Raw genomic sequence first — 27,807 nt, forward strand, 5'->3', positions numbered from 1 at the left:
GGCTCTGGGACCCAGCTGGAGGCAGGCAGGTACTCAACCCATTCACTGAACAACATTCCAGCGCCCATCAGTGCTGGAGTGGGACTGGAAACACCTACAGAGCTGCTGTCAGCACACTTGCTGCACGAGCAACAGCTCACCCAGCTAAGGGGGAAAATTAAATTTAACTGCCCATACTGTTCTTGACTCACACCTGAACCTGCCTTGTGCCCCCTGTGAAACGCACTGCTTGTGGACATAGGAAGCTTTCCTTTCAACCCTCACTCCAAAAACCACTTCTGTGCCACCCTGTCACCCCATCCGGGACAGCCCATGCATGCATTGGCTCTGGCAGAGCCCAGACTCAGATTTTTTCCCAAATGCAAGTGGGTCTCATCCAAATGTCCATCCTGTATCTGTTCCCACTGCAAAGTACCACCCTACCAGCTGCTTCCACAGACCTCAGCTGGTGGGAGTGCCTTTTCATTCTCCCCCCATATCAAGCTCATGAGCACATCCATGCTCTTCCATTATGAAGATGTGCCCATTCCAGTTCCAGCCACTGACCCATCTCTAAACAGTACTTGAGGCAATTAGGGCCAAATCACAGGGAAAAATTAAACCAAAGCACACATAGGCACAAGACTAATATCAGAACAGATGTTGCTAGAACCACACCGTGCCTTCAGCTTTCCAGGCAGCCAGCTTCCCTGCGCCGCCCCAAAGCCGAGTGATCCTCCGAGGTGACCACGCTCAGCCACCGCCCTCAGCTCCAACACCGAGTGAGGAGCAGTGAATGGCAGCTCCTGTCTGCAGTACAGAGACAGGGTCAAGATAAGGAAAATCCCACCAAACCCAGCCCATCCAGGGCTGGCTTGTGCCAGGCGCAGGGACAAGGCTCTCCTCCCCACCTTGAGTCCAGCTTAGCCCTCCAGAACATTTCCTGCAGCACCTCATTGCATCGGATCAAACAACAAAACCTATTGCTATTCCAGCTGCCATGAACCAGCTCAAAACCACTTCCCTGCAGCCTCAGGTGATCACAAGTTAAATTAAAATCAGAGCAAGGGCAAAGCAGGCGGGAGCAAAATCTGAGGGTGAAACACCAATAGCTTTTTTCAAAATAGTTTTAATTCTTCCATCCAAGGAAACAAAACCACATCTAGTTTTATATGCATTTAATAGTTTACCAATTGGTACAATAAGATTTTTTTAATATGCAGAAAACATGAATAAATTTTGTTTTACACAGTCTGAGAGCAACAAATCTTACTGTAAAACACAGAGCAGTATTATATACATTCCTTTACCAATTTTGCTTTAATTGTGTCAATAGCTTCAGTTAACTCCTACAGCCTGGGAACTGTTCTCTCCAATTGCAACCTCTAACAGCGCTCAAACAAACATCTGACATTTGCCTTCACGTCGATGTCGGGATCGACTCTAAAGCGTGAGGATTTTGCTAACTTCTCTTCAGAATGAACTCGGGGAAGCCTGAGGGACAGGCAGGACAGGAAAGCAGCTACTTACATGACACAGTGGAAAGATAAAAAGGCCAGTTAACGCCAGTTGTGACTTGCAAATCCAACGCGACCCCCCCCACTCCCCCCCCCGTCCATCCCACCCCTCTATGCACGTGCTCTTGCTACAGGACTCTCGGTATTGATTTAATACACGGACGTTATATACAGCTGGACACAACAGCTCGCTCCAAGGGCGCTTTTCCTTCACTCAACTCAGCATTTGCAATATTCAAATCATTAAAGGATTACCAAGCCACCACTGTCTACAAAAACAAAGTATTTTTCCTTTTAAACAGCTCTCAGGGGAGTCAGGAGCTGTCTTAAGAGTGATTTCTCAGGCAGTTCACATGGACAGGAAGCGGCAGAGGAGAGGCAGGGACCCCATGCCCATAATCTCCACTCATTAGCAACCCAGGGGTTGTTTTCCTTTCCTCAGTGTCCTGGGCACACTGGTCACACCACACAAAAGCAGGATGGGTTTGTTTCACCTTCTAAAGTGCAAGATACTATAAAACATCAACCTCAAAAAATGTTGCACTTTCTGGCCTGTGTGGTGTGCCGCAGGCTAGGCTGAGCCCAGGGATCTGCAGTGGCTCTGGTGCCAGGCCAGAGCTGGGTCCTGGCACGTGCTGCCCGGTTTAGTCAGGAAGTGCCAAAGCACCAGTGAGCCTCTCGCCCCCTCCAAAGCACTTAGCTCATTACTGACCCAGTAACCTCGCTGCTGCAGGTCTGACTGCAGCAAAGGCACAGCACAAGCTGAAAGTAACAGTGGGGACAGTTCCACAGCACGTCCCAGAGTGTCCCCCTCACTCCCATGCCTGTGGTGTGGCTCCCTTCCAAGCAGGGCTTCAGCTTTGGTCCGGTCGGGACCATCCCTGAGATCATTCCCTGCTGCCCCAGAAGGCTCACTCTGCACAGGAGCAGTGTTGAGTCTCACACAGCAGTGACACTCACTGGGGCTGGGTGTCCTGGTAAATGCTTCTTTGCTACAGGGAAAAAATGCAGTAGACAACTTCCACATCACAGGTACCTTTAATTTCTCATTCAGGTTTTGAGTTATGTACATGAGGGTGGTTTACTTTAGGCTTAAATAAAGTTTCTAGGTCCTACCAGGAATTAAACAGATGTTATTACTTTACAGTTGCAGATGCATGGAGGGATTTAAGATGCACTACTTGTGTATCTGGAATTCTCCAATAGGACAAAAAGCAGCAAATTTTTCCAGTCCAAGAAGCTAACAAACAAAACAGACTTTATTCGTGCATGCTTATGCAGCAACACACACTGAGAATGACAGAAACCACTGGATTTAAGAGATTAGCCTGGATCTTAAACTGGCTCTGAAAACCCCCCATCAGAACCCCGCTTTCTCCACTGCTTCCCAGAGGATCCCACACCCCAATCCAGTTCCTCCCACAGAACAAAGGGTCCTTCTGGGCTGACTGTGGAAGTTTCCCCCTCACCAGTGCAGTGTGCTCACCCTCCAGCCCACCCTACGCTGGTCAGGGACTCTCAGCTTTAAAAGGGACATTTTAAAAGCCATGGACCAAAGGAATAAAATGAAGCACAAATTCACCTGTTAAAACATCAGCCTGGAACTTCATTGTATTGTCAATTTTAAAGTTGATTTTTAAAAACACCTGGTTAGTTTGATAAGTATTGTAATTCTTGGTTATCTGCAATGGAATCTGTCACAAAAATGCTGATTAAAATATTAATTTATAATATTTTCATTAATTTCAGGTCAAAATATGTAACTTTAGGGATATGCAAATTAAAAATTGTGTACACCAAACAACATAAATACTAATAACTGAGCTGGGCTGGTTTTGCTGATAGGATTTGGGTCTGGTTTTAATGTTTATCATCATTCCCACAGATGGGTGTGGGTTTTGTTCATGGCATCTTTCTTTTAGAAGCCTGCATGGATCTGACCTGCCATTGTCAACTGATTCTCAAGATACTCAGTGCTTCCTTTAAAGCATTTCAATGCTGCAGCCCAAGGTTTTTCTCCACTTGCAAACCCCAGGATGTTTTTATTGGAGCCACATTGCCAAGGTGAGGATCACCTCATTGTCCAAGGAGGCACTAAGGAAAGCAAAACACTTTTGTATACTCCAATTTCCTGCCAGTGAATGAGGGAAGTGTCCTTTGATCCTGCTGTGTAAATAGGAATTGCACATCTCTAACAAACATGGAAAGCAAACAGCAAGTTGGACCATGGCAGTCATTTGGGAGAGGAAGCTCTACTGGAAACTGGATCACTAAACTCTAGTGGGATGGACAACTCCTCCTGGAAGTTCATCTAGCATTAAAAAAAACCAAACAAAAACCATTTAAACTTAGTTTAACAGCACAGCTTAACCATTGAATGACCAAATAAAAAATAAATACATTTATCACATCAGCTGCGACTAAGATTTGTTGTCTTATTTCAGGTTTACAGTCAGTTCTATAAATATACCAACCCTTGCATGATAGGAGGCCAAAACAAATGTTTTCTGTTGATTTGGCAAATGTTTCATGACAAATATTCCAGAGTTTAATTAATTTCCATTAATTACATATAAGGTTCAGAAGATTCTGAATTGCAGCCTTATTATCTAGTATTCTTAGAGAAGATTTATTAAGCACACTTAAGTGATGTTACATAGATACACATTTCTGAAAGAGCCCTACAAAACTTTTCCCAAATGAGGTCACCAATTCAGGCACCAACAGACAGCAGAAAGAAAAACAGGTATAATTATCCGACATAACGACACTGTCAACTATTCAGTTAAGTGCCCTATTCCAACCATCCCACTTCTGCCTTCTCAGGTCTGATGTGACCAATGCCAGCCCATGTTCTTAAACCTATGGTACTTCTAGACAACGTATGTAAATTTACAGTATACAATTTGGATTCACCATGCATGAATACTTTGTGTGTAACATTTAATAAGCTCAATCTACATCCAGAATAATTTACATGAAAGGACAATATTTATTTAAACAGAGCTCAATGGGTAACCATGGTATCTGAGTGCATCCAGAGGAAAGGGGGTCACTGTGAACTCCATCAGCGGCACTCCCACACTTTTACTGTTTGATCTACACTCCCAGTCACCACGTACGGGGCTGTCTTGTGGAAATCTGCCAGGAGACAAAAGCTCACGTTACCAGTGAACCCAAACTTCAGCACTTCCTCCTCTCGCTGAATGGCACTACTTTTTCAAAACAATTCTGACAGCTCAAAAGCTAAATTCTAAAGCTCCTGGCAGTACTTTTGTAGCCAAACTCTCTCATGCTGTTACCAAGATCAGTAACAAAAAACAGGAATATCCAGAATTCAAAGTAACTCTTTTCTGACTGTTGTGCACACCCTTCTATTCCTTTTGCTGGGCAAGCACTGACACTAGAGCCCTCCCCACATGCCTGCACGTGCTGGTGACAGGTTCCAGAACTCCTTGTCAGTTAACATTCTTATCCATGTGCAACACTGGCAGCAGAAGTGGAAAAATCCAGCACACTCCAACTCTACAACTCACACAGCTGGGAGGTTTGACTATAAACTGGAGTTAATTTCTAGTTCATTTCTTCTATAGAGAGTGCCACTAGGGCCCCAAGGTGAATGCCAGCCTGGTGCTCAGCTGCAGCCAGTGGGGAAGCAGCAGCTCTGGATTTGGGATCAATACGTACCCAAAGAGGTAACAAAGTGTTCGTGCGCGTTGAGGGTTTTCATGCATCGCTTGTTCTTGAAGTCCCAGACACGGAGAGTCTTGTCATCAGCACAGCTCAAAATAAACTTTCCCCCAGAATGGAACAGGACGCCACGTACCCAGTTATCATGGCCCACCTTGTGCACAAGGAGAGATCAGTGAGCAGGCTGAGAGCTGAGCATCCCACACCTCACTACGGCACACTGAGGGACCCCTGCAAGGCCCCGCCAGGACAGCACTGAGCCCTGTCAGAATTCACAGCTTATCTCCAGTTTCTATTATTACACTTCTATCAGTCCTCCCAACAATGCAAGTTCCTGTACTTGAGGGCAAACAAACAGCAGTCCTCATGTGATCTGCTCAAGTTCTGCTCCCCACCCCAGCACCACCACCCAGTCCAGCCAGAATCAGAGCTGGGAACAGCAGGCTATGGCCCACGAGAAGTCCCGCACGTGGCAACAACATGGTATTTCACTGAAGTCACAATTCAGATAATTGCCAGCATTTCTGTAAACAAACCAAGCTACTCATCACAGAACCTACACCACAGTACTGCATTCACACTATGATGATTTTGGAGACTGTTAGTATTTCTTAGCAACAACAAGATCTGAACCATAGAAGCCATTAAAACTGTATTTCCAGCATTTGCATTATTATAACTCTGGCTTCTCTTGAAAACATGACATGCAAGAGAATACATTTCATTAAAACTGGTTGTACACATGCAGCTATGACTGCCAGAAAAAACACCAATGGACTTACAAGTGTCATAAGGCACATGCCAGTGCTAATGTCCCACATCTTAATGGTCTTGTCTCTGGATCCAGACAGCAGAAAAGGCCCAGGCTTGCCACTCTTCTTAGTCTACAGAAAATTATTTTTTAAGTTATGGTACACACAGGATGGAAGTGGCAAGAGGAGTAATGAAGCAGATCCCTTCCCAATGATATTGTTTAGTACCAAAATCAGATCATACAACAGCTCACAGCAAGTAAACCCACATTGACAAAGCTGGGTCACAAGCACTGGTACTAATGCTAGGAGAATTACACAATCTGCTAAAAGAAACAGTTGTTTATCTTGCTGATTCCACACGCCGAGTAACACTTTGAATACACACTTGCCTACTGCAAGACATCCTCTGTTAACAGCAGACATCTCAAGTGCCACATCTCGGGATGAGGATGCAGTTCACACATACCTTTGTGTTCGTATTCTTCATAAAATGCAACGAAGCAGGGTTAGGAATTTCTGAAAACTTCCTACTGTGAAGTGATTTCTGTGCGTGTCCATGCACGGAGCTCTCACCTGGCCCAGGTGTGCAGGGAGGGCGTTCCCTCGGGCTGTGCCCGATCCCACCAGCAGGGGGCAGGGGAGGCCCCGCCTGCAGAGCCCACACGGCCACAGGAAGGACGCACGGACTTTGGTCTTAATTACTTACAACTAAAAGATTATAATGGCCTTTGGAGGCAGAGGGCGAAACAGCAATGCCAGGTGGGGGGCTTGACTAGAAACTGGAGCTTATTTCTATTTCCTTTTCTCTACACTTTAACATCCTTAGAACGAAAATTTCTTCTGGCCTTTAGGCCTTTCTTGAGGCTCACTAGAAGAGGTATCGGTGATCACACAAACTGTGATTCATTTTAGTTAAGGAATGCTTTCAGCCATCAGTAGCTGTACAGTAAATCACAGCAATCGGTGCTTGACTCCAGCACAGTGCACACTGCATTCAAGACAGCTTCATTCTGCATTCCTGACTGGCTCCTTCCCCGCTCTACCTTCCAATTGCTAAGCATCCTTATAATCTTTACATTCTGCCAGAGAAACTGCTTTACACATTTCTTTGCTGCAATACAAGACAGTGGTCCCACTCTCACCCCTCCCTGAACAGAGCATCTCCCCGAAGTTCACTTTCACTAGTGCAAGGATAGGTCCTAAACACAAAAGCTGGATCCTGGGAAGCCAAGACAGGGCTTAACTGCACACCAAGATACTCGGACAAAAGTACTCACACACCTGCTGTACCTGCCAGGCCTTTGAGCCCAAAGCTCAGTGGCTATCAGTGCTACCCAGAGCACAGACAAAAATCTCCCCGTGCATGCCTGTGTAACAGCCCAGGAATGTTACCTCTGATCCTGTAGCTTCTGATATGGTGGAGTAGGAGCTCTCGGGAGCCCAGGAAATGCACTCTACCACATGCTCGTGCTCTCGGAGCTCAGCTTTGCATTCCTTTGTCGCTACCACCCACACGCGCACCGTCTGGTCGTTGGAGCAGCTGGCAATCAAGGTGCCGTCCTGGTTGGGCCGCACCATGCGCACCCATTCTCTGTGCCCCGTGAAAGTCTTCACGCAGTAACTGTGCAAAAAACACAGCATCACTCAGCCACCAGCGCAGGAACCCACTGCGCGTGCCTCAGAAATTCCAGGACACTTCACCTACTCAGTGGTTAAGATAAAGTATTTTAGCGCACACATGTTCATCTTGGCAGGTGATGGGGCACGCCATGCAGAGTTTGTGGAAAGGATGTTGACAGGAGAAAGCAGCGACAGCTAAGAGTAGCAAAATCTTGTTAAGGCAAAAAGCAGGAAACTTGGGGGAAAATTAAGTTGATGTGACTACTTGCATTAAACAGGTATTTTAAGAACAAGTAGAGCTTTACAGGTCAGGAGACACCTTGGGTAACAGATACTCCCTTTAAAGTCATGGTTAACCAGTGAATTTTGTTTCCTAATTCTTCAAGAGCTAGAGATCTACCCTCATAGCTTCCAAAAAGACAAAACCAGTTAGCTTTAATTAGTCAGTATTAAATCTAAGCCCCTCTGCCTAATGACTGAGGCAGAATCTTTCAATGAATTACTCAAAATGGCAGAACATAATTTCTCAATTCAAAGAGTGCCTTCTGACATTCAGATTCCCGTGTCCCATTTCTACACACAGTGGTTTCTCCTCGCTTTTGTTCTGGTGCTGTTTGCTCACAAGAGCACTTACCCTGTCTGGACTTCCCACATTTTGATAGTTTTATCCCTTGAGGCAGAAACTATATGATCTCCGTTGGGCATGATGGCTACCGAAGAAACATTATGATCATGACCTAAAAACAAAATAAAGCCGTTATTAAGTGGCACTGGCAGAGTTTTCACAGAGCACACAGGACTTGCCATTTTTTTTATCTTGGTCAAGTAGCTGTAGTAGCAGAGCATGCTTTATTGAATAATCTTTACATGTAAACTTGAGAATTTATGAAATAATCATCCATATTTTTAGAACTCACACAGTCCAGAGATTGAGCATCCTTAAAGGCGCTTTTTGTTTACTTGCGTATACCTATGGATGGGTGTTTATTTTTATAAGTCTCAAATATTCTCTATTTCTACTCACCACTTCTAAAAGATGATCTTAAAAGCAAGAGAAAAGCTCTTACATAAGACTATAAAAAACATTCACTGTCAATATTAGAATCTTATAGCTCTGGGTGTTGTACTTTCTCATTTTTCCTATGGCTTTCAAACCCAGTGCAAAGGGAATGTTTCCGTGTGATCAAACACATGCAGCCAAACCCTGCATGGAGCAGCCACAACTACTCTGGCACTGATTCCTCCCTTCCTGTAGCCCTGCATCAGGAACACAGAGGGCTGAAGGAAGGAATCTTTCACCCATTTGAAGGCAGTTTTACTGTCTAGCAAGCATTTAATATTTAAAGCTAAAATCCCTCTGTCATTTTATTTCAGCATCATTATGAGATGCTTCCTACACCATCATGCATAGTAGTTTAAGATGCTATTTCATTCCATAAACACTGCATGCCTCCCTTATTTACAGTGCACTCAAATTATATCCCCCCTCTTTTTCTTTTAGAAAATACTCTGGTCTATAACCCCTTTCCACATCAGCAGTTTTCCTGGATTAAAAAAAAAAAAAAATTATATATATATATATATATATATATATATATATATATCTTCACTTTACAGACTGCTAAATCAATCCCTTTATACCTTACCATGCATAGTTCTGATGCACTCAAAGCCCTGGAAATCCCATAGCTTAATGGTCATATCGGCAGAACAAGAGGCCAAGAGTTTGCCAGTGTGGTCAAAGGAAATATCTTGCACAGAGTCTGTGTGCCCCTTCAGGGTTCTCTCAAAGTCTCCTGTCTCATAATCCCACACCTGACAAGGGAACAGACAACCTGTTAGCAGCAGCCCATTACTCTTGGTATTCTCCAACCTCACATTTGCACTCTGCAGGCCAGTCTGGCACCTTATTCAATAATTAATCAAGGAAGAGACAGACAGTCCTAAAAAAGCTTAACAGTAGAGAAAAATAAATTTATTATGTGATTTTGTTACATATAAATTAACTGAAAGCATGCATTTTGAAAACTGCTTTTCAGCTCATGTTAAGCTTATAAGCCCAACAGGAGAACAAGTTTCACTGCACTGATGTCACCCATTCCACAGCCAGTTGTGTGGAGTGCACACATACCTTTATTGTGGCATCCTCTGAAGCAGAGACCATAACACTGAACACTGGATGGAAAATGACTCGAGTGACAGGACTCCTGTGCCCACTCAACGCATACTTCTCTGGAGGACGAGGAATCCACTCTTTAGGGTCTCGTTTCTGACCAAGAGGTCCACCTGATGTAAATTCTTCCTTAGCTTCATTCAGCTTCGATTCTAATTCCATTACCTAAGTGTAAGAATTTTAAAGAGATCTTTTATTTCCCGTTTTATACAAGACCTAATTCACCTTCTTCACTAGTAATCCAAATAACAACTGACTCCAAAACTCAAAGTAAAGCAAAGATTGCATTGATCAAAACTGACTACCAACATCCAGTAGCACTGGTTTTAAAAATCAAACATAAATTAATAATTTATAGCTTATTCTTTAATAATTTATAGTTAATTCTTAATAATTTAATCATTAATCATTTATTCTTTTCAAATTTCCAAATATTTTCACAGGACAAAAAATAGTTCTAAAACATCCCCTCTACTCACACACTGAGTACATCTGGATTACTATTGTACCGAACTACCAAAGAAGGTTGTGCTAACAAAAAAGAATGCTACTGCTGCAGGAATTCTGTGTCCTGTTGGAGCTAGCACACACTTTAACCAACAACAGAAACACTGGAGGGCTAATAAACCCTCGCTGTATTAACCTGCACATGGGATAGGACTTTATTGTTAACACACTGATTTTAGGGTTTGTTTTTTTTTGTGGTGTTGTTTTTTGTTTTTTGTTTTTTTTTTTTTGCTTTTTGCTTTTAATACACTCTTGAGCCATTGAAGCATGACTAAAAAGAGTTTTGTACTCTCACTGGAATGCACTGGAGCTAATGGCTCCTTCCCTCTAGGGCCATGGCCAAAGACAACAGGCAGCACCGATTTTTCCTCCCTCCTAGCCCAGCCTGACCCTCTGCACACAGCGATTCCATCTCCCTGCTCACCACCTGCCTCAAGGCACTTCTTGCCTCTCCAGCTTCAGGACTGTACATGCGTGTTCAGTGCTGAATGCTTTCTGGGCTAATTTTTTATATGTGCACATCCGGCAGATCTCTACTTACCTTCTTTTGTAATCTTATAACAGATGTCCATTTTTTTTCCAGAAGTCCAGCATACTTCTTATCTAACTCTTCATTCTGAGAAGAAGCATTTAAAGAAAGAGGAAGAAAAGCAACACAGAAAAACAAACATCAGAGATGCAGAAGGAACCAAGTGCTGCACTTGCTTTCCATTACAAAATTACAGTCTCATACTACAATAATCCTGAATGAGATGAATAGACATAGAAAATAATCATGCCAAGTCTTACTCCACAGCAGATAAAAGCTCTGAGGACTTGCTACCTTGGTCAGAGACAGATGTTAATCTACTACTATAAGGAAGCACTTGTGAAATCCGGAGGTATTTGCATGAATAATCTATACAAAAATTAAATCTTTCTTTGTAGAGCTACACATCAATCATTCCAATTTACTCAAATAATTTCAGCCTTTACCTTTTATTTCCACTTTATTATAGCCCACTCCAATTCAGATTTTCTTGCATAAAAGTTGTGAAACTTTTAGCAACTGCGTTTTCTCTTTCCCTCAGGACCATCTAACCTATTTAGATTGCTTTCCTAAGCTTTGGGAAGAGGAGACTAAATTAGGTTGATAGATAAGGCAGATAGGGAAATAATATTAGGATTTTCAATTCTAAGTATGGCATTTCAATTTGTCATTTCTACTTATTTATTCAATACTAGTAGCAAAATGGAGAAATTAAGTCAGACTTCAAGCATTTTGGAAAAAGAACAATGCAAGATATGTAATAAAGAAAAGGCAAGGATTTATCCTGAGGATCTATCCAGCACACAGAAGTTTACTACTCAATCCAGCTGTAGCCATATGAAATGCACACCTCCTGTGCTAATAGGTGGCCAAGTTAAAAATTATACCAAATTATCTGTGACAAAAGTAAATCAAAAGAATGAAGTTACAAGAAATGACTGGTCTGAGTCACTGGCATTGTACAGTCTAAGCAAACAGAGCTGCTTACCAGAGCTGGTCATACAATCACTGGTATGGACTGGAAAGGACCTAGAATCTCATTTTGTTCCATCACCCCTTCTGGGGAGGAACACATGCTCCAAGCCCTGTCCAACCTGGCCTTATTGGATGATGAATCTCTATTAGTGTTTCAGCCCGCCCTCCTACTACATGGGTTACCCCAAGAGGTATGCAACAGATTCAGGCAATGACTTAACTCCTGACCCAACTTAAATCTCAAAAGAATTTTCCAACATTGGCTCTGTATGACAAAGCAGAGGACAAAAGTAGTCCAGTTTTGTCTTCCTGTTTCTCAAAGATTCCCAGTGAACTGAGTCTCCAAAGTTACACAGTCTCAGACCATTTCAAATCTGGTTATAGTACCATTTGCTCAGAAATGGTCAACTCACCCAATGATTATTTTTCCCTTTCCTGGTAAGGCAATAAGCTGTGCGAGCTCATCACCTCCTCTTCTTAAACTGAGCTAACAGGTACGTAACAGACACACAGGTCCAGAACAGATGCAAATGCTGTAAAACTGACTTCTGAACTAAAATACAGGTGAAGAATCTTGTTTGAACTCACCACATCTAATTCAGCTTCCTTTTTAAAAACTGAATATGCCTCTTCGTAGCCATTGGAACGGAGGTAATCTGCTATCGCTCGATTTCTACAAAACATTTTAAATACAATTTAAGGACTCGGAGAAATAATGTCATCACAACATAGTGCATTCTGATTAGATCCTTGTCTACGTTACAAAGTAAAACAGCAAAAAATTTCCAGAATTTACTCAAGATAACTGCAGAATTCATAGATTGCAGCTTATATTGCAATGTGCTTACTGCAAATTGAAGAACCCATTTTTTATGTCATCAGTAACTTTGAAATTATATTTTCATCATTTCCCAATCTAGTTTCAAATATCAGCAGTTCTATCAAAAATAAAGAGAGAGCCAAACCACAATACACAGTACTTAAAGGGCATGTGAACACAGACACTCTAAAATCTATTCTGGAACAAATGCTAATAATTGAAGTTTAACGAAAATGCAACACAAAAACAATGATCCCTTACAGTTCATCTCGTTGCCTTTGTGACAGCACCATCGTGGCTAAGATGTCAGGTTAACGTGATCGAGCAGTGGCTTCTCCTCAAGAGCTGAAGTCTTGGGAACCCAGGATCCACAATTCAGTCTGCCACAGTGGCTTAAATCACAAGTATTTCCCCAGATGTGAAATCGAATAGGAAATCCAGAGGCATTCAACACAGAAGATTCAATCCATCTACAAGAAAGAGACATTATTTGTTTCCTCAAAACAAGCATTCCTCAGGCACCTTTCCTAGATTTATCCAAACAGCATCTTTAAAGACTCTGGCTCTACCCCAGCATGGGGCCCTTGCAGCTACACTGCTACACAACTGCAGCACACAAATGACTTTTCCCACTCCAGTACCACCACCCGAGGGATTTTCGAAGAACCTTTGACTAAGAGACTTGTTTTCTTTTCAATCATGTGTTAATGTAGTTTACTTAGTGTTAATATCCATCTCAACAATATTTAGGGCATGGCAAATGTTTAAACAGTCCTCCAATCTGATCACAGTGACACCATGACCATGGAAGAGCTGCCACAGGCCCATGACTGCAGTTGGGCTCAGGCAGTGGAGTGATCACAACACCTCTGGCAATGCCAGCCAATTCGGGATACAGCTGAAACCCGACACGCTCGAGGTAGTTCAAGTCAGTGGAGCTGTGCTTTTCCAACACAGACTCATTAGTATGCTCTGATTCAGAAACATGAACTGCAGCATTCTCAGTGCACAATCTGCTTCAACAGGGCAGCTTCAAGCTCTGACAAAGTGACATCACCAAACTCACATTGCCTTTGCTTTCTGCACTGCAGGGACCTTGCGAGCACCATGACCATGGGAAGTGCTGAAATGGCACTTCTTGCACACCTGGCAGGTTCTGTAGAGAACTCACCATTCACTCAGGCTGCTCAGCAAGTCCAACCAACCGACCAGCCCTAAGCACCGACATAAACCAAGGCAACACACAGAGGCTCAGAGACATCAGGTGGGTTTGTAAATGTTCAAGTCACTGCTTGAGGACTTGCATGCTCCCGCTGCCTCACCTCTGCCCCTCCCTAGGCACATGCGCACACTGACTTCAGTATCACAGCTCAATAACAATGTCAGTAAGGAGCCTCCTTTAAACAGTAGGCTGCTATGATAAAAGTAAGGGAAATACTAAGTTTATATCATTAATGGCTACTTATTCATCACAGGGGATCAGAGGCTTCTTTCTAAAGTTATATGGCCCTGCTGTCTGCTTCAAAATGAGCTTAAGCTGCAAGTTGCTTGTTTTCACCCTAGTGGTGGATCTTCCACATTAATTGCTGCACACTGTAATACTACCTGCAAGCCAGTTATGATACAAACACTCTGAACAGGAAATGTTTCTTTTAATTAGTCTAACTTTTTCCCCAATAGTTATTTCAGAAACAATTCAGCTGTAAACTAACAACACAGGTCTCATCCTTTCGGACAACAGAAGCAAACAGTTGACCTCCTCTTGTCCCATAAGCTAATTCATGCCAGGTAAAGAGACAACTGGGTTTCAAGAGATGTCCGGACTCGGTACAGAGCAGAGGACCACATGCAAATTCCCAGAAACTCGGTGAACACCAAGAGGAAGGCCCTGCCGTGCTGAGAGGGGACGGCCGGCGCGGAGGGGCGCGCAGCGGGGCCGGGCATGCGGAACCCCGGCAGCGCTGCGGGAGCGCCGGAGCACAGCGCGCACCTCCGAGCCTGCCACGGCAAAACCCCAGCGTGGGATCTGTACTATGAACCGCCATATGCAGCGAATGCCTAGCGAATCCAGGGCCAGCGTACTGACTCCAGTAAAAAATCCCAGTATCTCATTAATTTTGTAGATGCAATTATAGTACTTGTTTAAAAATAACAGCAACTGTGTTTGTAAAGCCATCTTTCACATGTCATCTATTTAGAAATACATTTTCCCTGTCAAATGTAAAGTAACCTCAAACTTCTCCATATCCTAGATCCACTTCCCAACACCTGGGCTGCTCCACAATATAACTCTGAATTGTTAGTGAGAAACAGATCCCAGTACTGGAATGGCAAAGCAACTACTCCTGCTATTAGCAAATTACAGCTGAGCCAAAGGCACCAACCAACTGATCTACAGCATCTCACTCCTCCAGAAAGGGTCTGTTCCAAGCACCCTGCCAGTATTCCTAACTTTTAACTATAAAGCCACCTGAATAGAAGGTGCAGTATTTTTAGGACTGCCTCCTTCATAGATAAAACCAGAAAACACAAAACAAAACCAACCAGACCCCACTGTACACAAAGAAAAAACCAAAACAAACAAAAAACCCACAAACAAAGAACCCACTCAAGCAGGAGTGTCCAAACCCAAAAGGACCACCATTAATTACGCACCTGTGCCACTATGTGAACTACCCTTTTTTTTCAGTTGGAGCAGACTTTGTGACATACAGGCTTCAGCAAAGCAAGACTAACCAGTCCTCCTCCATCACCTATCAGCCATCGCCTCCAACAATTCAGCCATGAGAGGCAGCTGGAGGTCTGGGGGAATCCTGAGGAACAAAAACACCCACAAAGAACTGCCACACGTTCATTACATCTTGCCTCAAACTGATCACTATGTATCAGCATATTAAGGCAACATCAAGACAGGGTTAGATACCCTTCTGAAAGAAAAGGTGTCTTTGCATGAGAATTTTACTCTGTCCACTACTAAATACAGGAAAAAGCACACTGAACCTAGCCATGCATGGAGTAAAAGCTACTAATTAAGTGTGAACCAGGATGTGCCTTTTATTAATATCCACTTAGACTCCTCCAAGTTGTAGTTTCTAACTTAAAACCTATCTGATTCCCTATCAATAGCCTGTATATACAAAAGCACCAAGTGACAAACCTCTGCATAAGGACAGTAACAGAGGGCTACAGGTGTTCTCAGCAAGATCAGGTGTCTTTGTAAGCCTTTTAAAATTGGGAGCTGGCAGAAAACCTATCGCTGGCACAGATATGACACATGCAATGGACACCTCTCACTCCTCCCAGCAGCACAGGACCTGCACAGCTTTCTAGAACACAAATCCTTCCTTACCTATACCAAACATACTCCTCAGCTCCACTAACAGCAGCAGATCCTCAGCAGGCAACTGCACCTCAGCCCAAGAGCCCACCTTTCCACTTAGCTATAGATCAGCTTTTATACTCAGGACTGGCAGAAACATCAGAGCAGTAACAATAGCAGACTTACTTCAATCTTTTGGTGCTGCAGGACTAAAGAGTGCCATACTAAAGCATAATCTTTAAAAATAAATTAATTTTAAAAGAGACAGCCAAGAATCATCACAGGCTAGAATTTTTCCCTGCACAAGTTTCTAAATCACAGAGAATTACTGATGAAGAGCAACAAACTGAGCAGGAATACCTAAAAAGCAGAAGAATCCTCATCTGTAAAGGAAGGTAAAGACAGCATAGTGCAGATTCTTCTGACCTCATTTGAAAAGAAAAAAGAAAAAATTGTGACCCTCTGTCTCTTCGTGTCTGACCATTGCCCACCTTCCCCCTAAACGGAGGTTCAAAGGCTCCTTAGAGTCACACCGAGGACACGCTCGCTGCCACCGCAGGGGCCCCGAGGCCCCGGCTCTGCCCAGCGGTGCCACCTGGGCAGCACACGCCCCTCGGGCAGCCGGCTGCCAGCCGGGCACCCAGCCAGCCCCGCGCCACGCTGGCAGCGGGCACCGACCTGGCACGGACAGGAACACCCTCTTCCCAGGGTGACTAAGGATCCAACAGACCGCTGCTGCTTCCTGCCTTCAAACACTGGGCTCTTCCACTGATGGCTATCAGCGCGGTTCAAGTGCTTCCTAGATTACTGGAAAACTTCACAATAACTTAATGAGAGACCTGCAAATGATTCATAAATGCACCAACAGCAAAATGAAACAAGTTCAGCTCCACTTGTTAGCTGAGACAGCTCTACAGGAGGTATCCAAGTACAATAGCTACACGCTCAGTCACAGAAATGAGGTAGAGAAAAAATAATCACTTTCAGGCAAGAGATTCCCCTCAGCTCATGTATGTTACGCCAATAAATGATATGCCTTAGCTTGTAGGTATTACTATGACTGTGTTCATACTTGCTTCAGGAGACACTTAAATATTTTCTATACGTATTCTCCAAATGAAACTGAAAAACAGATTATGGAACCAAATTAATTCATCAGCATTTTAGTCTCAACCTGACAAAAATACTTGTTCGTTTACCAGAACCTGCATCAAGCAAGAGCAGAATCACTGGAATCAAAATTCCTAGAGGTGCCCATTCTGTACACACAAAAAAGTAAATCAAATTTAGTCTGTAAATTTCTTCAGAGTTCATTATGATTTTGTTTAGCGGAGTATAATGGATGCTAAACAGTACTACAGTTTGGGTTATATACCTAAGCCCTTCCAAATCCCCATTTTCAGAAGTGTATCCTGAGGTACCAAATTCTACCATCACAACAAACCTCGGCATCTTTCACAGGATTATGTCAGTAAGTTTGGTTCAAAGTTCTCCACTGCCTTTGTCTGCTCCCATCAAGTGTGTCAAAAACACTTTTAAGGACCAACACCATAAACACACCCCTAAAACGGCTCAAATGACTAACAGTGCCTATTTCTGCTGTTCAGAAAAAGTAACAGTAAAAGTCACCCTCAACTGAGCTGTGATCCATCTCACCCATAGTAAGCCCCAGGAGGGAGGCACAGCAAACCCAGCTGTGCCAGTGCCTTTGTCACTGGCAGTGCTGTGCTACCACAGCGAGGTGCAAGAAGACCAAAATCAGCTCCAGCTTCATTCCTTGGTTCAGCAGCAGTCACTGTTCCATACACCAGTACCACCACCACGGGTTCATTCTGCTGCTGCTGTCCAGCACCCCCATGGTAGTGCATATCCCAAATATATGTCCATGGCTCCTCCAGAAACTTAACAGTATATTAATTCAATTTCTGCAGTTTTAATGACCGTTGCTTAGGCTCCATAAACAGTCTTTGCCACAAAAACACAAGCTATGTACACTAAACATGTAACTGTAGCTCATTATATTAAAATTAGAAGAGATACACGGCATCAATTACAGAGCTAAAGCATCAGCAGATACAGAACAGACCAGCAGAGTATAGCTCTGAAAGCCCAACAAAGCTTTAGCTCAGCACTGCTGTGCTTTAGGAATTGTACATATTTGCAGAATTCTAATACTTTAGTTAACTCAGCTTCAATACCATTTTTTCCGTATTATTATGACAACATTTTTAATTATATTCTCCAATAATGTTTATTGAAGGAAACAAAATCGGATGTCACTTGTGCAGATTGCCAGCTCAGGCACACCTAATACAAAGAATTTGGTGTTAAAAAGGCACATGAGCCATCACCAGCATCAGAAACACAAAACTGGGTACACAATATGAAATCAATTGAGAGTTTTTCATTACTCACATTTAGGTTCAAATTTAAATCTTAACTTATCATTTAAAATGTCAATAACACATATAAAACAAAACGTATCCAGCTACATGCTAGCAATTTTCAAGTGGTTTCTCTAACACATTCTATCATTCTTAAAAGGTTGTTTTTGTTTTTTTTACCTCAAAGAATACTCCTGGAGTTTATTTCTGAGTTAATATACACAAAACCCTACTTCAGTTGGCTCCCTCTCTTCAGCTAATTTTACAATCCCAGTGAAAGGCCAGTCAGTCACTTATGAAAACCAAAGGCCACTAAAAAGAGTAACTGAATTGATATATCAGAATTAAATTCCACAATTCTTTAAAGTTGAAAGGATCCATTTGTGCATTACTAAAGGAGAAACTCTTGTTGCATTGTCTCTTGCTACATGGCTGGCACAAGAGGTCCTTGCAAGGTTCTTCGACAGTGGATCCTGTTTCATAACATTAACAAGAGAACTTAAAGGGGTTATTTGGGAATAATTCCCAGGCAATTACAGCCACAGTCCTTATGGAAGAACTAAACCACGTGAATTGTTCTCTTACACCTCTGGATTATGTTGCTAAATTCTACCAAGTATATAAGAAAACTTCCTTCTAATTTAAACTAATTTTTAATGGGCCTGATTTTGTTTTAAAGCCCAGAAGCAAAAATCTGCTCTATCACACTCAAGCCACAGAGTAGGACAACTCCTTCTACAAGTGTACTCAAAGCCAGATTCCACAGCAGTGAAGTAATATCCATGGTTCCTAGGCATAACTATTAGGGCCTGAAAAGGGTTCCTTGATATGTCTCTATCTGTTGATAGGAAAGAAAAACAGTGACAAGTAAAATAATCCAGTTCCTCTCCTGCTTCCATCTTGCCCCCCATTACTGCAGGAAAGCTCATCCACAGTAGAATCACCCAGGCACAGCCATGAAGCTGCACTTAGTGCAGCAAACAGACCTTATCCTAGCAAAGGTTGGAATCCATCACCTGCTAAGCCAGCAGGGATGAGTGGGAGAATATGAGAAAGCTACTCATTTATGAGCTGGGTTAATCTTTTTTCCACTTTTCAGCCTACATCAGTAAAGCTGGCTGAGGGATTACGATGAAGTGAGCTCCAACAGCCATCTGATTTGGGAAAAACAAAACAAGAAGCAAATCTGATCTGAATTACAACTCTGAGCCTGATTTTTAATTCATATGTTTAGTAAGCCTGTTATTCTGCAATTAAGGGAAGTCTCAAAACGCCCGTAGGTCAACACTTTGCTTGATACATCAATGTAAGTATCCACAGAGTACAGCATTCTGTGCTTTTTGTGAATAATAATTCACAAAAAGCATTTTCCGTTTCAGTTCAGTTACAGGTTTATCAAAAGAAATATATTTTTAACATGAAAAAAGTAGATAATTTTATGTCTGTTTTTTTCCCCATTTCACCTACTCTTACAGCTTTTGCTAAAAAGCTGATACAGTTGTTTAGTTCTGAAAATAATTCAGCACCAAATCCATGTGGAACCACAAAGCAATCTGCAGCAGATCAGATACAGTGCCTATGTTCCAAAGACTTGGAAAGCAGGTTGCAATTACATCTGAAAAATAAAGCTAAGGAATGTCATCAAGATGCTGTAAACCAGGAGCAAGTTGGGTGCTCCACGCAGCATGCTGCTGAAAGGAACGCCTATGCATTTCAAAATCAACTCCTATGCCCGTCTGCTTTCCCTTATTATTTCAAGCTAAGTTTTTAACACATCACTGGCAGTCACTACGCACCTCTAGGACTATAAAACAACAAAACACATTTCTGGCCTTGTTACCTTCCCAGGCACCAACACTAAATGACTTTGAGGAACCTGGGCCAAATTTGCTTAGAATTTTTTTTTATTTTAAAGAAGACTTTAAATTAATTCAATCTTAACATTTTTTCACCATGTATCACTTCAGTTTTGCAATTCTGATAGAAGCATGAGACAATTAATTCTCAGGAGAAACATCTTGAGTGAGCACTATCACACCATCTCATTTTAGAACCTTTGAGCTTCCTCCAGGTCAGAGCTCCAGCCTGAGGTCTGTATGTAGGCTTTGGTGGAAAACAAGGGAAAACATCCCTCTTCTAACCTGCCTGTTCAATTCTGTGTGAAAATGCAGGTAAATTTAGCTACCAATAACAGGAAGAATGCAGGCTGCGGTAGAAAATAAAGCTCTAACATGTGTGAGGAGGTTTCTGACATGGCAGCCCCCACCCTGCTGCTCAGGGTGCCGTGGCAGCGGCAGGACAGCAGGTAGGGGTAGTGTTACGGGGCTCCATGTTACACGCTGCCACTCAACACTCGCTCAGAGCAAAGCACATCAGGGTCAGCTGGATGACTCCAGCACGGTATTTACTGCTAGGTCAAACAACACATACACATTTTGGGATAGCAATTCTAGACCACCAGGAGAAGAGTGCTGCACTTAAGATATGTCTGTCAGCAGGCATGTACAAGATTTGAACTTTGTTCTCAGTTCTTTTTCCCATTCTTCTCTGGCTTGAAAACTTAAGTAACAGATTTATAACTGTAAAAGAGGTCACAGGACTATATCCAAATTTAAATAATTCAATCATTAAACTGCCTGTTATACTGGAAATGTGACGTAACAAAAACGGCCAGGAATTGATTACATTTATGAAGAAAAATACCCAGAAGGAAACTTAAAGGAACACCTATGTTAATAATTTAGAAATGAGGAAAGGTATAAACCACAAAGAAATCCAAACAAGAACTTAGACAGAACTTCCACTCTTCAATCATGAGAACCCTGTTGCTCCTTTGTCCATTTTCAAACCTTGTTGACCAAAAATGGTTTCACTCGCCAAGAGGAGGGGCAAAAACCAAAACCAAAAAGCTCATCATTATTGTGATCTATAACATCTTATTGTATTAGAGGGAACAGTGTTCAACCTTTCATGACATTAGTATCAAAAATAACGAAATCAGGGTTCTGGTAGAAGGCATCTCATCTTTCTTATCATCCACCTTCACCTACTACACTCCTGCCTCTAATACAGAGCTGAAGGTGAGAGAAGCAGAAACTTCTACCATTACTGACTTAACAGACACCATCTGTTTAAAATACATACAGACATTCATTAATGACATCATCCTCTTAATAGACTGCAAAGACATGAGCATTTAAACAAACCAAATTGTTTATCCAATCTCTTTCTTCACCCCAAAAAGCAGGTGAATCCAGCACAAGACAAGCTGCCAATGTTGTTTTGTTATGGAAGAAATAGTAATTTATCTCCAACAAACAGACTAGATGCTTCCAGTTGATTTTCCTCTAGTCTTAAAGAAGGATAAACGTAACACCTTTGCTTTAGCATTAAGCAGAAAAACAAGGCAGAGGCAATCTCGGGGGGAGGTGGGGAGGGGAACACTTGTCTGTCTAATTAAACCAAAGGAACTTAAGGTTTGTGGAGCACAACAGGAACAATTAACATGGATACAAGAGGCAAGTTATAAATAATCTCAGTCATGAATGGCCCTGTGCTACCCCAGATGCAAACCAGTACAGCACCACGCCACAGAGCCCGTCACCTACCTCACAAGAGGTGTGACAGCTGAGTCACCAACCAGCCTCAGAACAAGAGGTGCCTCTGAACAGCCTTCGACAACTCCCTCAGCAGGGACCTACTTAACAGCAGATCCAAGGAAATTACAGGACAGACACTGCTGCTGAACCACCTACAAACCTCAACCATGGATGGTCCCATCTCTGGAAACACCTTCTTAAGGCTGCAGGAAGTAGATACTAGTAAAAAATATCAGCTAAGTCTTCCAGAATCAACAAAATCACAACCACAACAATGTATTTATTACGTTCACTTAATCACAGTCCTTATCCAAAGTCCACAAGCAGCCAAGCCAAACTGGAAAGCTTACTCAGAAGCAGTACCATTAAGGAAATGGCAAAAATAATTCCAAATGTATTAACTAGCAAGTGCTTTGAATTAATAATGCTGATTTTTTTACATAGTTAAACATGCATCAGTGCTCTTGGTATTGGTGACAATGCTGTACACAACATTAGTTTTGAAAGGACTGTATGTTTATAGTCCCAAGGAAATGGAGTTCAGCATATACTTACTCCATACATAAGCTTTTTCTCTGAAATTTCCTGACAGTGGATGCTAGCAGGAAGTGAAATGATAGGTGGATTCCAAGACAGTGTACTAAAAGCAAAAGAGCCTAAGTCACACCTATCTAATCCCTTAAGGAGAGAGCAGGAAGTTAAAAAAAAAGAAAACAGAATAAGCTTTTAAACATTATGAGACAAACATTGCCTCATTCACGTCCTGCCTCAACTGAGAGGAAAAGGCCCTTTTTTAAACAACTGATATAAGATACAGGTTAGCAATACACATCTGTTGGGCTAACCCACAGCAGCTGGCATCTCCAGGGTAAAACTGGAATTCTGTTCCTCATCAGACAAAATCCTGGTTCTTGCCAAGGCTTTTAATATGTACTCTTCATCGGCAGGTCTTAGAACACGGTAGGAATGAAGAGAAGTTTTGTTCTAAAATAATTGTAATACGTGAAAACCAGACATTTAACCCAACCTAGGCTCAGGACCCCACCATTAAGCTGATGTGACAGAGCTACAGCTCTCACCACACCTCTGCACCCCAGTGGTGGCACCATCCTGCCCACAGAGCACAGCCATTCACACTCCCCTAGCACAGACAGCATTCAGAGAAAGAATTCTGAGGAAACAGCTTTATGTACTTCAAAACTGATTTTAAACAGGTCAAGATTGTATCTTAGTGTAAATGTCTACTAAAAACTCAAAGTGTAGCCTACTCTGTCAGGGAGACCAAAAGATAAAGCAATATCACCCATTAATAAAACCCTCAAAAGCCACATGAGGAGCCCCATTCCCTTGTGTCACATAATAAAGTAGCTCCTGAGAAAGCCCCTGAACCAGGCAAGGCTTCACCAGTGCAATACATTTTTAGTAGTCAGGTTGTCCTGCCAATGATACATAAGCTCTTATAAAAGGGAGAAAGAGGAGCCAGTTGTAACGTCACTGACAGATCTGCAAGTATGGACAGCACATAACAACTTCTCTGTAACAAACCTCGCAGGAGAGTCCCATCACCATTTTATCAACACACATGGCTCTGATCCTTGGGAAAGATCTTCAGCTGCCATCACAAATTACATGTTAGAGGCTGGAAACTCCCCCACACCCTATAGGAAATCTGAAATTATTATCTATTAATAATTACAGATTTCCATTGTTGTCTTGATTTCCTTAAATTAGGCCCACACAGTTCTTATTTTCAGCCTGACAAGTATTTCAGTGCCCATTTCATGGATGCTTCAGCTGCTCTCCCAGTCTTTGCCTTTATTTTAGAAAATGGGCCTGAAGTTGACCAAAGCAGAAGAGAGCTGCCCTAAACTGAACTATTCCAATGTTGTTCTCCTTCATACTAGCTAATTCCAACCCCTCTAGTTCAGGAATACAGGGCAGCTACAGAGGGTTGTAAAAAAACTTACAAACATATGTAGTCTATACCTGAGCTACCCTGAGGCAGAGGGGCCCAGCTATTGTTTGCCCAGAATACCTCACAAGAAGTATAAATACATTATAATTAATGATGGGCAGGGGTTATGGAGTTCCTCATGGAAGACAAGGTTGCAGTGCTGGACAAGGCAGTCAGCAGATGTTGATTCTGAAGCTGTCCCATCCATGGCAAGTTGAGAGCAAAGACACAACCTGAGCTCCCTGGCTGGGAGGAGCACAGGAGCCAGAAAAGGCACAGGACTCAGCAGGACGGGCAAGACAGAGCCTGTGTGCAGCCAGAAAGGAACTGTTGATGCCTTTTGCTTCTGTAGAACCCAAATGAACAAGTTACTCCTGTAGAAAAAGTGACTGCCATAATTTCAAGGACAAAAATCAAATAAAGCTGTTAAGATAGAAAGAGTTTTGCTGGGTTCTTCATTGGCCTTAGCCTGGATACACATTAGACTCAGGTATTTGGCTCATGCAGCCACTGAATCCTGGAACATCTACTCCAAGTGAATGAACTAGAAATAATGCAGAAACCACTGCCCCTTAATTTAATTTTGGGCATACTAAGAGAAGCACAGTCTCTTTCTTGTGGGCCCATCTCCTCTCACAAACTGCACTCCAGAACTGAGACCCCCATGAAAAAGTAAAGCCTGCTTCAGATCTTGCTCCAATCAGCACTAAAATCAGATGGGAATGCCACGAGGCACATGTGGAATAGGAGAGCACTTCCATAGGCAGCCCTTCCTAGATGCTTCCTCCAATCCCTACTGTATTCCCCAAATCCTTTGTTCAAATGCTTTTCCTACACAACTTTAAGCAGTAGTGCCCAAGGGGGACAGCAATGCTCTTACAGAGCTACAGTGCTCAAAAGGACTTCCAAAATCCTGAGACGTAATTTTACAAGAGCTTGGCACATGACGAAGGGCAATGCAATCCAGTCTGTACACTGACAGCAGTCACTCTACTGTGGTCACCAGAGAAACCAGGGATTGTCTTTTTCTGTGTGCCCACCCATAATCCGCTCTAACCAAGAAGTTCCATGAACAAATAACAGCATGAAGCCACAATACAGAGGCTTCTCTAGATTCCAGAAAATCTTGTGTGTACAACACTGGCAGAAAAATTGCAATTCTTATCTAAAATGTAAATAAAATCAATTCAACAAGTGCATATCTGAGTGGATAAATTGAAGCGGTTCTCAGACAAAAAAAATCCGGCTTTGCAACAGTGACTGGTCACTTCTCACTGCCAGACAAATCAAAATCCACCCTGCAGAAAAATCGGTCTCAGAACAGAATGTGAGATTTGTTTCATTTCCGAAGCTTCCTGCACCATTAGATTCTTCCCTAAAGAAGAGACTTCATTGTTACGGCAATTAGTATTCCTCGGCAAAGGGAGGAAAAAAAAGCTCTGAAAGGGTAATCGAGCCATTTCGCAGCTTTGCCTCCTTACTCCACCCAGTCTCTTCCCTGTTCAATGGCTGCTCACAGCATCCACAAACATGGGAACAGCAACAGAAACACACAAAAACGAGATGCCCGAGAACAAGCCGGATATTTGCAATGCATCTCACAGTTTTAAAATATTTTCTTTGTTTAGTTCCCCAACATAATTTTCCTATTTAACAAAATTACTCTAAGGGCAAATAACATTCTGACAGCAGACCCTCCCTCTCCCGAAAACCAGCAAATGCTGCACAATCATTTACAAAATGATCATCACTGAACGGAGGTTCTTTAACCAACACCTCCTAATGCCATGAACAATACTGTCATAGGAACATATACTTCAGAGAATCACCACAAAAATACATAATTTAGGCAGGTCAATATGCCCAAACATTTAATTATATTAAAACGGTGTTTATTAAAGATTTTTAATATAGCTTAGATTAACCTTCCCGCATTCCTAGTAGGCAATTCATTATGAAAGGACTTGACCTACACCAACCAAGCCCACTGCTGCAGCACTATTGAAATGGTTTGAGTGATATCATGGCAAAGAAAGGGAAGGTGTCACATTATTATTGGTATTAAAGGTCAAGTTTAATTGCATCCACCTTAAACAAAAAAATAAAATTAAAAAAAAAAAACTCACGCCCACAGAACTGAACAAACCCCAAACTTTTCAAAGGAGGCACCACTCCCACCCCCCAACTTCCATCAAAAGCCCTGCCTGCCTATAACCTCCTGCTGAAACAAAACCTCGCGAGCAGTAATTAATACAGGATTAAAGCAATATTTTACGGTTTTCACGGGAAGCCTGTGCACCTGCAGGCATCCAGGCAGTGATATGACCCTCAGAAGGAGAGATTAGACCTCCCTCCCCCGTTTTACTGCAGCTGGTTCTGAAGGTCTGAGCCACCTCCTATCGCTGCTGCCCTGCTGAGCACTGCAGGAAAACTGGGGATGCGAGACAAATTCTGAAACAACACCTACTCCTCTCCGTGGATTATTAATTCTCGCCTTGTTTTCGGTGCCTCGGCCGCGCTGGCCGTTTGGGCCATCGCCCGACGGCCGGCCCTGCCCGGGGAGGGTGACAGGGGGAACCCCCGGCAGGAACCGGGGAGGGATGCTCGGGGTGCCCTCCGCGCACACAGCAGGCCCATCGTCCCTGAAGGCGATTTTATCGCTCTTTACCCCGGCCCATCGCCTTCTCCCGGTATTTGCTAAGTCACGGACGGAGCGGCGCGGCCCGCGGGGGGGGGACACGGGGCCGGCGGCGGCTCTGCACCCGCCCCACCGCTCCCACCGGGCCCTGCTTTCCTGCAGAGTCACGGCAGGAGCGGGGCCCGCGGGGAGCGCAGGAGCCGCGCCCCGGCCCGCAGAGCCCCCGCACCGAGCCGGGGGAGGACACCGGGTCGGCCCCCCCGCCGCCCCCCGCCCCGCCCGGTCCCTCCTCACCAACGGGCGCGGCCGCCATTTTGAGAGCGAGGAGAGGGGGGAGCGGGCGAGGGCGGGGAGCGGAGAGGAGGGGGGAGCGGAGAGGAAAGCGGCGGCCGCTCGTGCCGCGGGCCGGGACACCCCGCGGGCCGGGGGGAGCGGCGGGCCCCGGCCTCACCGAGCCCCGCCGGCGCCGCCGCCTCGCTGACCTGCGCGGCTCCGGCGCCACCCGCCTGTCCCACTCACCGGCGCGGCGTCCCGGTGCGGGGTCAGGGTGCCGGTGCGGAGTGGCGGTCCCGGTGCGGGGGCTCCGGTGCGCGGTCCCGGCGCTCGGGGACGCTCCGCTCGCTCCGCGCTGTCAGAGGCGCCGCGGCCGCCGGGAGGGAGGGCGGGAGCGGCGCGGCCGCCGCGGCGCTGCGCATGCGCGGCCGGGGGCGGGGACGGCCGCTCGCCGCCATCTTGGGCGGCCGAGGCGCCGGGTGCGTGTCCCGGCGTGCCGCGCGCGCCCCTCCCGACGTGCACTGCGCGGCCGCCCGGCTGAGGGGGCGGCCCGGGGACACCGGGGGAGCCGGGAATAGCGGGGATAAAGGGGGTTTTCCGGGAGAACCGGGAATAGCGGGGGTTTTCCGGGACAGCGGGAGAACCGGGAATAGCGGGGATAAAGGGGGTTTTCCAGGAGAACCGGGAATAGCGGGGGTTTTCCGGGACACACCGAGAGCACCGGGCACAGGCTACGAAGGGTCAGGCACGCCGGGGCAGCAGCAGTGGCACCGGGCTCGCCGGCTGTCCCGAGCACCGGGAAGAAGAGGCACCGCGGGTACAGCGCATCGCCCCCGGCCTCCCGCGGCACCGGGCACTGTAGTGCTTTCCTAGTGTCCCTTCCCGGGAATGCCTTCCCAGGACAGTTCTGTTCTAGTGAGTGACCTTGTCCCGCAGGTCTGGATTCGCCAGAGTTGAGAGAAGCGTTCGGACCTTTCGTGTCCATCACCTCCGTGTGACGGGAGCCCTGGGGGCTCCGTGTGCTGCTCCCAGTGCCCCTTCACAGGGTCAGTGGAGAAACACTGGGAACTGAATG

The 27,807-nt window shown here is 44.3% G+C and overlaps 1 protein-coding gene across 2 annotated transcripts; it reads right to left on the reverse strand.

Moving 5' to 3' along the window:
* Positions 1-1,142: 1,142 nt before the first annotated feature.
* Positions 1,143-27,148, reverse strand: PAFAH1B1 (platelet activating factor acetylhydrolase 1b regulatory subunit 1). 2 transcript variants are annotated; one of them, XM_021533070.4, is made up of 11 exons: positions 26,979-27,148; positions 12,827-13,035; positions 12,334-12,418; positions 10,783-10,857; positions 9,693-9,899; positions 9,208-9,376; positions 8,196-8,298; positions 7,334-7,562; positions 5,969-6,070; positions 5,184-5,340; positions 1,143-4,637 (listed from the first exon to the last, which is right to left on the reverse strand). In XM_021533070.4, exons 2-11 carry the CDS (start codon positions 12,856-12,858, stop codon positions 4,564-4,566), a joined length of 1,233 nt encoding a protein of 410 aa, XP_021388745.1. In that variant the 5' UTR covers positions 12,859-13,035; positions 26,979-27,148; the 3' UTR covers positions 1,143-4,563. The 2 variants fall into 2 exon arrangements, with proteins under 2 accessions (XP_021388745.1, XP_021388746.1); XM_021533071.4 differs by lacking the exon at positions 26,979-27,148 and adding an exon at positions 26,754-26,876.
* Between the last annotated feature and the right edge of the window lie 659 nt (positions 27,149-27,807).

The sequence above is a fragment of the Lonchura striata genome, chromosome 19 (assembly GCF_050655825.1).
Source record: "Lonchura striata isolate lonStrDom1 chromosome 19, ASM5065582v1, whole genome shotgun sequence".
Lineage (NCBI taxonomy): Eukaryota > Metazoa > Chordata > Aves > Passeriformes > Estrildidae > Lonchura > Lonchura striata.

What these genes read in the sequence shown, in the direction of transcription:
- PAFAH1B1 (XM_021533070.4), bottom strand. Translation starts at nt 12,858, where the DNA reads ATGGTGCTGTCACAAAGGCAACGAGATGAACT. An exon ending in AGGAAGCTGAATTAGATGTG is followed by an intron (nt 10,858 to 12,333) that starts GTGAGTTCAAAC and finishes GCTTCTTCTCAG; the next exon opens with AATGAAGAGTTAGATAAGAA. An exon ending in TTATAAGATTACAAAAGAAG is followed by an intron (nt 9,900 to 10,782) that starts GTAAGTAGAGAT and finishes TCTTACACTTAG; the next exon opens with GTAATGGAATTAGAATCGAA.